Genomic DNA, 15,643 nt, shown 5'->3' with positions numbered 1-15,643 from the left:
TCGGAATTACCAATAATTTGAAGACTGCAGCTTATAATTGTGACTGCTCAGGATATGAAAAGGAGTTTGATTAATAGGTTGCTGTGATTAATGAATGTTAATACTTAGATTTAAATTAAATCCGACGATTAATATTAAATCCGGCTTAAAATCCAGAAAAGTTCTAAACTAACTCAATCCAGTATCATAACAGTACAGCTCGGGTGTTCAAGCCACAATTGCTCAATACATTTTTCGTTGATGACTGCCCATTAAAGTATGTATCAAGAGAAATTAAAAGGGCTTTGATTCGCCGGAAACTAGTTTTTACTTTCTAAATTATTTGGAAATACAAACAACAATTTTGTAACATATTTTGATGAATTTCATGTGCTGTGCATGTGAATGAGGTAGACAGAAGGGCTTTCGATTTCAGCTTCAATTGTTATTATAATATTATTAACTAATTTACGCACAGACTATTACGTAAATTTTTAATGATCATTAATTTGGTGAAAAAAAAGTTTATTTGACAAATGAAAATTGATGAAATTTTGGATATAATCAGCATGCTGACTAATTTAAAAGCTTCATGTGAGTTACTTATTTTAGAATTTCACGCTTTAATCTTGTCATGTTAATCTCGGAAAAATTTTGTTGCATTCTAAGTCTCATTAATTCCGTCATGTTCTCATCTCAAGCTACAAACAGGTTGAAGTGCAGCTTTTATAAAGGGAAATGGTTTTATGGCCTGCATTATGCTGTCTGTCTATTTACTGTTGAATTATCAAATCTGAATTTAACCGCTATTTTATTTTTGAATTTTCCAAAAATCAGAAAATTTCAAATATTTTTCTACCGTTAATTTTTAAATACTTTTTGACCGTTATTTTTCAGTCAAAACATTGTTCATGTCATTCCAGTGAAGTGCGCTTTGAGTCACATTTAACCACATCCATAACTAGTTTCTACAGCTTAAAGAAAATTTTTATGAAAAATATTGTCAGATATAGTAAAAATAAACAATGTGAATGTTATAATAAAGCTCTCTCGCGCCTCAGTTATTTTCTGACTGTCAATCGGTGTGGTTGAATTTTAAAACAACTGCGTACATAGCCTCACATTCGTACCAGACAATCGATTTGCTTTTATTAAAATAATTTTTGCTAATAAAAATTATTCTTATTTATTAAAAAACGATAAACGCGTATAGAATAAAAAATTTCATTGTATTCGCCGGAAATTCAAGGTGTTTTCAACAGACAGCAACTTTTTTTTGGCAGTCAAATTATCACTTAACATTGTTTTTTATGAAATTAAAGTGATCATCGTGAATATTCTTGTGAGTTTTGTGTATTTTTCAAAATTATTTTGTGTTTGCATAGAAGGTTAACAAGTGGGAAATTAGACCTTAATTGAGTTATTTTGGGATATTTGTGGAAATTCTATTAATAGATGTGTTAAGTTAAGAATTGGTGATAATGAAAGAAACGGTTCCAAATTAGGAACTTCTTAAGATTTATTATTTCCACGAATTAGTGTTAGTTAACATCTAAAGCATTGAATTTTTATGTGCGTCATGAGTAAAGCAACAACTTAGAAGCATTAAAAGAAGTCAGAATTCAAAGCTAGAAAATAACGAACTTTCAAAATTTAAATGTCTAAAAAGTTACAATTTCGCTTCATTTTAAAAGAAATTGTAACGTTCTCAATTGATTTAATCTTTAAAACCTTATAACAGCCACATCATTTGAGGCAAAACCATACAAATCCATCCATATTGTCAATGTAATTTGTATGGTTTTCAGACATTCAAATTTAAATTTTCCGTTATTTTCAACGTTCTTATCTCCACGAAGATTTGAAGCTTCAATCTGATAAATTCAATAATTCATCATTCGCCCAATAAAATTCCAATAATTCACTTCCAATTTTCTGTTAATGAATATACGAAATTTATTCCAATAGACAATAATTAATTAAATATGTCACAACAGCTGTATATTGAAAGACAATCTATTGAACCATGACCGTCTGCGTTCGAAAAAAATTTCTAGTTCCTTCACAACATGATTTTTTATCACAATAGAATGTTGGCAAAAAAAAAAAGCTTTTTAGAATGCAACACAGAGATTGCAACAACGACGCAATGATGTGGAAAAATCAACAATTTATTTAAATAATTTATGCAAGAAAAACAAAATATTTATAGTGACAATAAAATTAATAAAAATAAGGCAGAGATTATTATCTGTGCTGCATTGAGAGCGCTTAGTGCTGGAAAAAGTTTGTTCTTCTTGATATTAAGTTTGAGTAGTTTTCAATGCCGATTTATCTTAATTAAATTATAAACTAATTTAATGGGTGATTAAAGCAGTAAAAATGTGTAAATTTCGCTGACATGCTTTGTGGAAATTCCAATGAAAATTGTGAAATTTATACATGCAATTTTCTAAGATCCAGAAAACATCCAGCGATGAATCTTCTTAGTTCTAGACATTAATCATCGCGATAATGATCATAAAATAATCTAATTGAGTTAATATGAATTACTAGCTTGTTAAATATTTATTATTTGATAAAGCAATGTACAAAATCATTAAAAATTAATCAGACCTTTTATATTTCCATTTCCAGAACAAAGTGGAATCAGATCAAATAGTAATAAAATAAGGAAAAGAAGAAAAGCAATCAAAATGAAAATAAAAGTGAATAGTCCGAATGTAAAAGAGCATTTGCTGACGATACTGACAATTGGTGCTGTGATTCTTGGCGTCGTCACTGGAATGATTGTCAGAGCTGCTGGTCTAGATGAGGAAACGCCGAGATTTAATCCACGTACTGTTATGTACATCAACTTTCTTGGAGATTTATTTTTGAGAATACTTAAATCTCTAATCTTGCCACTTATCATCTCGTCATTAATTGCTGCTGTTGGGTCATTAGATATCTCACTATCAAAACGAATAGGAACACGTGCCATTGCTTATTATCTACTTACAACTGTTATGGCTGTTATTCTAGGAATTATTTTGGTTGTTACTATTCGACCTGGAGGTGATGGGCTGGATAATCGTGATAATGGAGGCAGTAAACCGTCAACACGAGCTGTCACGACACCTGACACATTATTAGATTTGGTGAGGTAAGCAGAAAATTATGATGTCACGGAATTCAACATTTTGATTAACAAACAACGTTATTAACTCAATCTGCTGTTTGTTTGTTATGAGTGGGATGTGCTTTTCCGTATGTAGACATTCGAGAAAAAAGTTTAATTATGCTGTGTTTATCGAGGAATTTTCCATTAATCTTGAGCTTTAAATCCTTGATGTGGAACGGAATTTTCCTTAATCCTTTTTAATGACATGCAAAAATTTTGGAATATATTTGCATTTTAATTGAAAATTTAACGGATTTTTTTGAATTTTCGCATCATTTTTTAATGGGATGCAAAAATATTTGAATAATTTGTTGCCTCTTGATTGAAAATTTAACGGATTATTTGAATTTTCGCATCTTTTATGAACGAATTGCAATAGAATCGATCAATTTATGACTAATCAAATGTCAATTTAATGTAAATTTCCTGGATTAATCAGACATCAATTTAAATCATCTCAATTGTATTACACATTCTACATGTCGGAAAATTATCAAGAAGTCGTGATTTTAAATGCCTGATTCATCAACACAAATCAACTGATGAAAGTAAACTTGACCGTGAATAGCATGAATGAAAACAAAATTAACATATGTACATAACCGGGCTTGTTCATGCATTTAAATTCAATAATTATATTCTGAACAGAATTAAACTTTTTATATTCACACTGGCTTTTGATTCTGAGAGGATATGGTGCGTTTGGTCTTATAGACCGAGCTACATAAATGTAGAAGGCTCCGCCACGGGTACAAAATAGAAGCTGCCCCCGTTTGGTGTTCCTATATCATAACAGGTTCTTATACCTTTTAACGTCCATATGGCTGTCAAAAACTGTCAGCTTCCATTTGGTGCTAATAAAAGAGGTTTAGCTGAGCCTCAAAAGCTCCGTAGCGGATCCTTCTTCATTTATGTCACTCGGGTAGTTATATCACTCATGAATGCTGTGAATATTCTCATAAAGCATGATCCCCTTCATCACTAGCTTTATATTTGATTTTCATTTTTCTCTTGTTTGTCATTCGTCTAGAAACATTTTTCCACCAAATTTGGTACAAGCGGCCATTCAGCAATATCAAACAGTTCTTGTAAACAACTCACATCCAGACATGAGTCAATGGAAAATAACAGGTTCTTATACAGACGGAACAAATATTATGGGACTTGTTGTTGCGTCTATAGTATTTGGTATAGCTATTAGTTCTATGAGGTCACAATCGAAGCATTTATTGACTGTTTTTAATGAGCTTAGTCATGTTATGATGAGAATTACACGATGGGTCATTTGGTTAAGTCCTTTGGGAGTTTTCTTCTTGATTTTATCAAAAATAATGGAAATGGACAATATTTTATCAGTATTCGCAAAACTTGGTCTTTACTTCCTGACTGTCAGCGGTGGAATAATTTTTCATGGTTTTGTCATCCTTCCTTCAATTTTCTTCTTCCTTACACGAAAAAATCCATTGAAATTTATTGGTAATATGGCTCAAGCTATTGCAACTGCTTTTGGAACAAGCTCATCGTCGGCAACATTGCCTGTCACAATGGAATGTTTAGAGGATAAGAACAAAGTCGACGAAAGAGTTTCAAGATTTGTATTGCCAATTGGAGCTACAATTAATATGGATGGAACTGCTCTGTATGAAGCAGTTGCTGCCATTTTCATCGCTCAATTGAAGGGAATTCAGCTTTCGATTACTCAAATTATTGCTGTTAGTGTAACAGCTACGGCGGCATCGATTGGCGCTGCAGGTATGGTTTTGAAGCATGATATTCATGATTATTGAAAATTAATGGATTATATATTTAACAGGAATACCACAAGCAGGTCTAGTCACTTTGGTGATGGTATTGGACACTGTTGGATTACCCGCAGAAGACGTGTCACTTGTTATTGCTGTCGATTGGATGCTGTAAGTGTCCTAAAGTTTAAGCTTAATAACTATTGATTTATTAAGCATAAATCCATTAAAATGAATCTCCATTCTCTTCCCCACAGTGACAGAATCAGAACAGTCGTAAATGTCCTAGGTGACTCATTTGGTGCTGCAATTGTAGAACATTACAGCAGAAAGGAACTGTCGAATTCATCATCAACTCAAACAATTGAAGTTCAACCAGCATTAAAGGGAAATTCAGTACAGCCGCTCACAATCGATGATAATGAAAATAACTCAGCTAATTCAAATGGAAGGACTAATTCATCATTTATGGATGAACGAGTGTAAATTGTATCAATAGTACTAAATCTTACCAGTGACATGCCTTTGTGATTTAAACTTCATATATTTATTTTATACCTTACCTGTTAAATGTCATAGAAACAAATCATGTTGATTAGTTAACTCACAAAAAAATCGAAGATTTTTATTTCATATAACGGTAAAAATAATTTTGAACAGAATTTGAATGAGAACGGTACAAATGTTTATATTATTCAAATCTCAAATGACCGTTATTTTAAGCTTTTGTGAGTAAAGAACAGTTAAATTAATTTTCTCAGATTAAAAAATAGTTTAGTAATAAAATTTATTTAATTCCATTATTTTTAGTACTACATAGTTCAGTATTAGGGGATCCTCATTATGAAAATGTTATATATTTTCCAGAAAATAAAGCTTTTCAAATTGAAGATCCCCCACAGTAAAGTAAAACAATTCATTCAAAGCTTTTCAGCAGCTGTGAAAATTTGTTATTCAAGTCAACAAACTCATCGTTATCTGTTGATTCATTCTTAATACAATCATTCTCAAGTGCTGTTTGTTTTACACTTTTATTGCTGCTTTTGGGTTTCTTAATTTTCTTTGGCACTTTCGGCACATTTTCATCAACAGACGAGATTTCTTTCGATAAATATGGCAGTGCTTTAAGACATATGCTCAAAATTCTATTGTATATTATAAACAGTGCTGTCGAGTGCTTAAATAGATGATTCCTGATATAATCTATAGGATTTGTGCGGGATTTGAGGCTTATGTACATATTGTATAGGAATAAACCGTTGAAATAATTTTCAATTTTGATATTCTCGTATGGTTGATTAAGGATGGCATTAAGAGTGTACAAATTGTAAACTACAGACTGTAGTTCTGCATATGTATGCACAACTTTTCTCTGGAAATCTGCATGCTTTCTTGCGAATTTTGAGCTTATTGCAAAATATCCAATTAAATTTTCCATGCACAGTAAAGCTTCTTGTTTTGTGACACTCTTAATTACTGCCTTCAGATCCATGTCTACATAAGTCGTTTCGGGTATTAAAGCTTCTTTTGCTTTTAATTCCTTAAAGAGCTTTTCGTACTTCTTTTGGAAAACTGAATTGTCGCGATTGATTTTGTCACACTTTTTATCGACAATAGTTAATGCAATTAACGAAACTATAGCTGCACTAAGATAAACTGAGTCTGCTGATGATGACCGTTTGATCCAATAAATTACAGCAAGCATGTAGAGCTGATGTGGTTCAGGGATGTCCTGCATAAATCCCATAACTTCCTCGGCATTCGAAAAACTTCGATTAAATATTTGCTCAATAAATTTGACATTTTTCTTTTGTGTGGGATCAAAATCAGTCACGACTGGAAAAATGTCACTTTCAATTTTCTTTATTTCGTACCTCACTTGCTTTACAATTCGCGTGTAATAATAAAGACGCGGAATTCGCGGTGAGTGTAGGAGTGAATAAATAAGATTTAATATTGGATATGAAACGGCATTGCTATCATTTCCGCTGAAATCTTCAACCTGTGGATAATTTATATATCGATGACTGCGGAATAAATCTACAGGAAATCTTGGAGTCGATGCTGTTTGATACAAATTAATAAACCAGTCTGGAAATTTGAAAATTCTCTTTTGATAGACTTCAACAGCGACTGCTTCTTCCTCCTCACTTTCTACATTTTCCACAAAATCTTCATCTTCGCTATTTTTGGCCTCAAAGCCATCACCTTGCCCGTCTGAATTCTCATGCTCCTCTTCCTCAACTTGCTCATCGTCTGACTGCTCTGCGTTACTGCCATTTTCATCCACTTCGCTTTCTTCTTCCTCTTGCTCTTCTGTTTCACTCTCGTAATTCATGATTTCATCTAAAGTCATGTCCAAAATGTTACTTTCTTCTTCTACCTCAACATCATCCACAAAACCAAAATATTCATAACTTTTTGACTTTTCAAGTCTGTATCCACTCATAGCTAATTTAATTTGATACCAAAGTTTGGGTCGTTGATATTGCTTTACACATTCGAGAATCTTCTTTACTGCTGAATGTAGAGTCTCGTGCTGTAGCCAATTTAATAAACTATGAATTCTTTTCTGTTGTGGAGATAAGTTCTTCTTGCTTTTCTGTCCTTTACGCTTCCTGACATTTCTATAAAACTTATTGAACCATCGTCGACTTATAAAGTCATTTCCAAGCATTATTGCAAATAGTGGCAACATATCGTTGTCCAAAAATCCATCTGTTAAATTTTCAATTGTATAAATTGAACAGTCAAGGTAATTGTATTGAGTCTCTTCCACTGTCTCATCCTTATCATCTAATTCTATCGTGATTTTCTTATTTTTTCGTTTGATGTTCTTATGACCTTTCTGCTTCTTCCCCATAATCTCTACTTCTATGGTATTGCTTGCAACTGTCTTCTTGTAAACTTTTGGTGTAATTGTTACGGACGGAATATATTGGCCATCAAAGATGTAAAAGTCAGAATCATAAGATAAAACTGGACAATTTAACTTTCTTGCGAGTATTGCTGTTAACAATAATTGAATTTATGTTAATTAAACTATTTATTCAGTACTTTTATTGCTTAACTTACCTAATTCATTGTCAGCTTCATAAAGACATCGATAAACTTTGATATTACAGTGCTTAATGGCACTGACAAAAACTTCTCGTATTAACAGTGGAAGGACTAAATAACTCTCAAGTGGAACAATATACTTAATTACTCCAATTCTTGACCTTAATCTTTCTTTTGTTGTCTTCATTTTCTTCATTTCATATCCACCATCCAGCAGTACATACGGTGTGACATTACATTTCTTTAGTAAATTAAAGAATTCGACAATGTGACGAAAGAATTCATCGTAATTGCCACCGAATGCTGACTGTCCATGATCTATTTGCTTATAAAGTTGAGCACATAAGCTGTCTCCATCGATAACTAAACTACAATCGTGTAATTCATGTGGATCTAAGTATTTACTTGCATTTTTTGCAATAAACGTTGTTAAACCGCGAACTCCCATTGTTATGTTGTTTAAAACTTTTTACTTATCGTGTAAATTTAATTAAATTAATTTTACAATATTGGACCACATTTGTTTGTTTACTTATGTTTTGTTATGCAATAAAACGTTATACTTTACATCAACATTCGGAAAATATTTGAATTTCCAAGAGGATAGATTTCTAAAATTTGAATTAACGGCCAATGCTGAAGGTATGATTTTTGTAACCATGCTTTCAGGTAAAGAAAATGATAGCTCTAAATTGACTGTATGTCTCCAATTTTCCAAAATAATCAGTAAAATTTGAAAATTTCATCACGAAAGATTTTAAATTCAATTTGACCGATTAGCTTTTAAAATCAATTAATTTAATCTCAACAATCCATGATAAGAACATGTCCTGGAAAATGCGCAATAGGCAACATGAACTCAAAATCATTTTAAAAGAGCTTTTTATTAGAATATGAAAACAAAAAATGATATTTAATAATAATATAATATTTTACTTAATTTACTTAATCTTTCGAGCGATTCTAGTAAATTCCTTAGAAGTAAAGTCATATCTGAAGATGGAAATACTAAATTCAGGATTTCACAGGTGGGTTTTCATTCAATTTTTCATCAAAAAAAAATTTTCAATTCACACCCATTTAACATAATTATTGTAATTTCTCGTAGGGAAATCAAATACAGTCTGAAATTTGCGCCAACAATGAGTTGTGATATTGTTCTTGTCCAAGAATTTCCAAGTTCCGTTTATGTCGACAATGATCAGTTATTTAATTTAAATAAGTTTAATAAAATTAAGTCATTTGTTTCATCGTACGTTGATGTAGAGGCACCGACATCAAAATCATCACCATTTAAAGTCTACATGTTTGAGCAGATAAAGAAAAGTGTAAATATCACGCTGCCAGTGCACTTTCGTTATCATGATCCAAGCGATAAGAAATTTAATCGAGTAGAAATAGAATCGCCACAAATATTCTTCATGTCCGATTGCCCGGCACTAAATAGAAATTCGAGAACAACATTACTGCCATGTAAAAATAGCTCAGAGATAACAGACTTTTTTGATCATACGTCGCCATATTATTGTCAATGGTCTGAGACTGAATTTCATAGTACACCAATCACCTTAAGTTTCCTGATTCCCGTTGGAAATTCCACATCGTATCCTTTCGTACTACCTGTAACACTGTTCATAAGCTGGATTGCATGTCTATTTCTAACATATGTCATCATCAAAAAGTCACGGGAAATAAGCAAAAAGGTGTTATGAAAGAAAAAGTGAACAAAATTCTTTAATTTTTAAGTAAATAAACATTTTAATAAACTATAAATTAACGTTAAATCTTTTCTATATCGACAATCTTTTTTTTTTATCTACAATTATAACTTTACAGTCTTAAAAAATAGCATCTTAAATAAATAACATTAATATTCCATAGCTGGATTCTCGACTCCTTCTATCGTATCGTCTGGAATTGATTTAAAATTCACTATTATGCAATGATTTTAAGGAACAGCATTCATCTAACTTACTTCTCTTCCTGTGTGCATCTGGATCATTCCATGGCTGTGTGTTTGCTTTACCAAATATGATAAATTGCAAATTTCCAAAGAAGTATACTCCAGCGGCGATGAAGAATATGATTCTCCATTGGAGTGGATCACTCTGTAAAAGGACATAGCCATTAGCATAATTAAATAAAGCTTGAAAGTCCATAAACGGAATATTCAGTCGAATATTCAAATTGAATTTGCATGTAAAGTTAGTCTATCGCAATGTTTTATGACCATTTATCACGACTTTGCTAAATAATTTAGTAGCATTTCAACTTGAATATTAGAATTTTTTGTATTTAATGTCAAATACAGTGCATGCTTCGTTCCGACAAAATACGTACGCAATGACTACGTTACGTCAAAATTCGTACGTAATGCCTACGCTACGTTAAAATACGTACGTTAATTTTTACGTAACGTAGCCATTACGTACGTATTTTAAAGTTGAATCAAATTTTTACGTAAATCAACAAAAATTCATACTTACAGGATCATTGAGAATAAATCCGACCAAAAGTGGAGCAATAATAGACATAATATTGGCACTGCAATTGGTAATTCCCATAAGAGTACCGGAATGATTTGGTGATAAATCAATGTGATTAATTTGAAATCCTAAATAAGTAGCGGCATTAATGCCAACTGCCAACGTGACTAGACCAACAGCCATTGAACTTTGCTCTTGTGATGTGATATACGCCAAGGCGATTAAAGCTAAGCCTGGAATCCAAAGTCCAATTGTGTTAAACAATTTTCTTGAAAATTCGACTTGTAAAATTCGTTTGTTTGTCAGCCAGTCCGCAAATGGACTTAGAATGAAACTCATAATCATCATGACAAAGTATGGTAGTGCTGATAATAATGCATTCTGTTTTATATTGAAATGCAATACACTCTTCATGTATGATGGAATTTCTGTGAGTAATGTCCAGAATCCCCAATTGTGCGCTGAATGTGCAATCACTAAACTTATTACGGCTGATGATGTGAAAATTTCTTTCCATGGTGTCTTGATGATCTGTAAATTAGTGGAAATAATTAGAATTGAATTAGGTATGAAAATTTAAGTGATATACCTTAGCATCTCCAGTTGTATTCAATGAAGTTTCAATAAAGTGCCTTTCTTCGACTGACATTCTATCTCTGCTGTCTGAAGGTGAACTTGATCCATAAAACATGAATAAAATTGCCCAAACTAATCCAAAAACTCCAGATAAATAGAAAATTGATGGCCATCCCATTGCTGAGGACGCTAACACTCCAGAAACTGCCAACATCATAACTGTACCAAATTGTGCACCAGAATAGCAATAAGTTCCAATAGTTCCTCTTTCACTTGGTGGTGCCTGGATAATTTTTAAACAAACATTAAGGTGCTAATTTAATTAATACAAAGATTGAGGAAATAATCAACAAAAAATGGACGTCATTAATAAAATGACCCAAAGTTACTAATTATTGTCATGCAATTATCCTCAACTTTAGCATATTTTAACTGATAATATTTTACCCATTTAGCAAGTAATGTGTGAGTTGATGGGAAAATACATCCTTGACACAGCCCTTGTACGACACGTAATGCAACGACTGCTTTCCATCCAAAAGCAGCAAATGTTGGAGTTAATAAGCATAAAAGTGAGCACAATGTGATGGATACGAGCAACATAATTTTTCCTCCAAAATGTTTGGCCATTTGACCGCCTGGAATTTGTGTGACGACATATCCCCAAAAGAAGGAGCTGAGAACCATCGACTTTTCCTTTTCGTCCCATTCATATTCTGGAAAATCGGGATTTGTTGAGTTTCTGTCGGTAATTGCAACGATGGCAACAGACATATTAACGCGTTGTGCGTACGCGATTGTCAGACATATAAAAATGAGCAAAACTTGTACATGACGAAATCCGAAACCATCTAAAATGATATAAAGAAATGGATATATAATAAATTTGTATGGCATATATTGAGTTTCTGCCAGCGTATGCAGTTATCAGCAAATAAATGCACAAAAAGTAGATTATTGACTTCAAAACTACAAACATATGGAACTATAATAATAAATCTCTTTGTTATTTCTATTGACCTGATGTTCCTTCATATCTTCTATTCCGGACACGAATAGATCCGTAATCCATTTTGGAATAATATAAGTAACTTTAACTTATTTTAAATCCATATGAAATATTAGACTAAGAACTAATAATCACAAAATTAAATTGTAAAATGATCTACGTAGCAAGAAGTACAAATGTACAGCTGACAATGAATGAGTATAACTACATTTACTGCTCACCGATTGGCTTTGTTTGAGTATTTTTTCGTCTCTTTTTATGTACATTTCTCTCCTCTCTGTGTTCAGGCTTGCAACGAATGAGAGATGAAAATGAAAACGTTGATAATCATGCTTAACAGCTGAAAAGCTTCATATGTGATATGATGAAGTCACACAGTGGGAATCAGACAAAAATGAATGCAATTTTTTATCATTTGCGTACAAAAAAATGTTAATGACTTCATCAAAATTTTGACGTGATTAGATTGTAGAATGGAATGTTTTGATAGAAACACATTTTCAATAGGCACTCAAACTAATTAAAGTGATTTGCGATGGGAAATTTAAGGCAAATATTTGGAAACATTTTTTCCACTTCAGATAAGTACGCAAATATACACTGTTTTTTAGCTACTTTTAAGGAAATAATGCAACATTAATTGACAAATTATTATTGACTATCTATTGTACAGGAATTAACAATATTTGGATGTCTTCTTTGCCTTTTTCAAATACCTAATTCTTTTTCAATTGTTTTGACGACTAATTACCATTATCACCTTTTCTAATTAGCGGAACTCGTTGTGGCTTAAACTTTGTATTGTTTATTCTTGTTCAGAAGTGAAATTTTTTGTTTCTTTACCTAATAATTTAACACATTTAACTAATTATAAAACAAATCACAGAAAAATGTCATTAAAATGCCGCTTTGACGCAAAAAAATTACTGAATTTGCAAAAAGAAATTATTGACATTGGATTAGTAAACGAAATTTGAATTTGAGAAAACCGTTATATTTTGATTAAATTCTTTTAAGCAATAAAATGCTACAAAATGATTTAAATGCTTGAAATTCCACGAACAGTTGTTATTTTAAAGATGTAGCAAATGTTTATGTTTTGTCTATGTCGCGAGAAATGTCATAAAATGCACAAAATTAATGTTTTTGTTGAGAATGTCCGAGAACCATACAAATACTTTTAAAATATTCAAAACCATATAATTCCATTTAAAATTGAATTTTCCGTTAAATTATTAATCAAATGATTTATTGACGTAACAAATTTAAATCAGTTAGAGCATATCTTCTTCTATTGATAATTACAGCATTTAACATTATAATTAGGCAATTTCGTTCAATAATATTGAAAGCTTAATTATATAAATTCTAGAATAATTTTCAATTTAATTTATTCATCATCACGGCGAGACTTGAAGGAGCCGAAAAACGAAACTTTCGCACCTCATACATCATAAATTCAAACAATCACAAATATTGTCAATATCAAATTTCCAATCAATTTGTCAACATCGTTAGTGAAACTTGAGAAACCAGTAAATATTTTTGTGACATTTTTGATAAGTTTTGACTTCTTCCGATTAACAGTTTATTTAATTATAATACAAAAAAAAATAATTCTCAAATTAACTGTCATAGTTGTAAAAAGTAATTATAATGGACGGAAATGAATAAAATATGAATAGGTTTTATTTTTTGCTATGACGATAACCGCACAGTGCTAAATTAATGTAAGGCACAATAAAAATGCAAAAAAATTAATATTATTAAGTTTTTGTGGAATTTTTCGTTTTTAAATCAATTCGAGATGCACATGTTTCACTTTTTGTCATTTTTAGATCTGATTTTTTATTGGAACTTGTTTTATCGTGCTGTAATTAACACTTACATTGAAGTTTCTGCTCGTCGTCAATTTTCTTTGATTTTTCGCTTTCTGCATTATTATCTGCATTGGATTTCTCTTGTGTTGTCATCGTTCCCATAATTTTTCTTATCTTTCAAGTTTCACTTTCAATTTTTATTTCAAATTTTTTTTTATTAAATTTTTTGGCACTTCAAAATTATTCCAATGTATTGATTATTTTTTTCAGAATTATTTCTGAAATTAATTAAAGAATTTTTTTTCAATATTTTTCTATGCCGCTTATTTCGCACAACATCACGATTTAAATTAAAAACAAAAACTAACAATTAGTTGTGAGTAAACGACTGCTTTTATATGGATGTTCACATTTTGTATTATGGGGGTTTGTTGCTACTACATGGGCTAGCTCTATTCTCTCTATTATTATTTTGTAATATAAAACTCTCAAATGCTGATTTGTTTTTTGTGGGATTGATTTTTTAATAATTTGATTAATTTCTCCAAAATTAAGATACGTAAGATAACGTACGTAAAATTAAACTACGTAAAATCAAGCTACGTAAGATAACGTGCGTAAAATCAAACTACGCAAAAATAACGTACGTCAAATTAAGCTAAGTAAAAATAACGTACGTAAAATTCAACTACGTAAAATAACGTACGTAATATCAAGCTACGTAAAATAACGTACGTAAACTCATGCTACGTAACATAACGTACGTGAAATCTTGCTTTTTCCAATTTCTAATAGTTTGTAGTCGCCTAACGGGCTCCATTAACTCCTCTAGTTGATAATTATTCTCCCATTTAATGAGACTCATCCATGTTACAAACATTATTGCCTCACATGTCGTTCATACACTTTTTCCACTTGAAGTCTTTAAATTTTTTTTTTCTCAATAGATAATTTATTGATAGTGTATATTTGCTCATTGATTTAATTGGAAGAGAAATAGATAAGTACAGCAATGATAAGATCTTGAACTGAATTTCTCAACATAAAGGTATTAAGACGATGATAAGGTGTAATATAAATTGGATCACTGTCAACATGAAAGGAGCCGTGAAGAAATTTCTTAATTACAGCAATTTAATGTTGTGGAAATAATAAACAATTAATAAAAATTTCTAGACATATGAATCTTGTCCTACAAATATGTTTATTTATTTCTCTCCGACGATATGATCTTCGATCTTGTCAATGTTTTGTGCTCTTAATTAATTATTTGGACTAAGATTGTTGTTGCATTTTGAACCTTTAATTATTCTAGTCAATTGATGATTTTATTTCTAATCTTGAAGTCTGATATTTGTGTAAATTTATGACTGTGCATTCAAGATTGTCTAAATGAAACTAGCTATGCCTGGATATACCAACCATTAAAAGCATATCAAATTCACATAAATAAGTCAATAATACAACAGGTAATTAAGCAATTAAATTTGACTGTATTTAGCGAAAATAGCAACTTGATGACACTGCTTACTGCAAAGAGGTTATCAGGAAAAATTACACGGCAAATGCCTGACGATCCTTGTTTAAAAATGAATTAAATTTTGTTTACAAATTGCTGACAAACTCTAAAACATGCTGTTTTTTTGATAACATTCCGATGAAAATGACTTTATAATAAAATATCTCATGTAACAGCATGCGACACGTTTAATAGACAGGACTGTGTCGGTTAATTCTAAAACATATCAGTTTACATATTGAAAATTTATAGCATTTCCGTAGCTGATCTTTTCAGCACATTCATTCAA

At 31.3% G+C, this 15,643-nt stretch overlaps 4 protein-coding genes across 5 annotated transcripts; 2 read left to right on the top strand and 2 right to left on the bottom strand.

Annotated features, from left to right (window-relative positions):
- Positions 1-1,058: 1,058 nt before the first annotated feature.
- Positions 1,059-5,646, top strand: LOC139098257 (excitatory amino acid transporter 3-like). Its single transcript, XM_070650391.1, has 5 exons — positions 1,059-1,321; positions 2,617-3,124; positions 4,173-4,894; positions 4,956-5,055; positions 5,142-5,646. Exons 2-5 carry the CDS (start codon positions 2,676-2,678, stop codon positions 5,368-5,370), a joined length of 1,500 nt encoding a protein of 499 aa, XP_070506492.1. The 5' UTR covers positions 1,059-1,321; positions 2,617-2,675; the 3' UTR covers positions 5,371-5,646.
- ast (protein asteroid) lies at positions 5,631-8,472 on the bottom strand. The gene is made up of 2 exons (XM_070650390.1): positions 7,960-8,472; positions 5,631-7,893 (listed from the first exon to the last, which is right to left on the bottom strand). Exons 1-2 carry the CDS (start codon positions 8,390-8,392, stop codon positions 5,801-5,803), a joined length of 2,526 nt encoding a protein of 841 aa, XP_070506491.1. The 5' UTR covers positions 8,393-8,472; the 3' UTR covers positions 5,631-5,800.
- A 360-nt stretch (positions 8,473-8,832) lies between these two features.
- On the top strand, positions 8,833-9,736 carry PIG-X (Phosphatidylinositol glycan anchor biosynthesis class X). Its single transcript, XM_070650335.1, has 2 exons — positions 8,833-8,972; positions 9,053-9,736. The coding sequence occupies exons 1-2, from the start codon at positions 8,851-8,853 to the stop codon at positions 9,654-9,656; spliced, it is 726 nt and encodes a 241-aa protein (XP_070506436.1). The 5' UTR covers positions 8,833-8,850; the 3' UTR covers positions 9,657-9,736.
- On the bottom strand, positions 9,696-14,111 carry LOC139098203 (putative inorganic phosphate cotransporter). Of its 2 annotated transcripts, none has more exons than XM_070650333.1 (6): positions 13,904-14,111; positions 11,454-11,857; positions 11,020-11,289; positions 10,431-10,961; positions 9,920-10,052; positions 9,696-9,855 (listed from the first exon to the last, which is right to left on the bottom strand). In XM_070650333.1, the coding sequence occupies exons 1-6, from the start codon at positions 13,995-13,997 to the stop codon at positions 9,812-9,814; spliced, it is 1,476 nt and encodes a 491-aa protein (XP_070506434.1). In that variant the 5' UTR covers positions 13,998-14,111; the 3' UTR covers positions 9,696-9,811. The 2 variants fall into 2 exon arrangements, with proteins under 2 accessions (XP_070506434.1, XP_070506435.1); XM_070650334.1 differs by lacking the exon at positions 13,904-14,111 and adding an exon at positions 12,027-12,194 and having other exon boundaries at positions 9,699-9,855.
- Positions 14,112-15,643: the final 1,532 nt, after the last annotated feature.

The sequence above is a fragment of the Chironomus tepperi genome, unplaced genomic scaffold, assembly GCF_022539635.2.
Source record: "Chironomus tepperi strain 1889 unplaced genomic scaffold, CSIRO-AGI_Ctep_v1 contig_445, whole genome shotgun sequence".
In the NCBI taxonomy this organism is placed as follows: domain Eukaryota; kingdom Metazoa; phylum Arthropoda; class Insecta; order Diptera; family Chironomidae; genus Chironomus; species Chironomus tepperi.
Note: the sequence above shows the minus strand (reverse complement) of the source record. Positions and strands in the feature narration are given on the sequence as shown.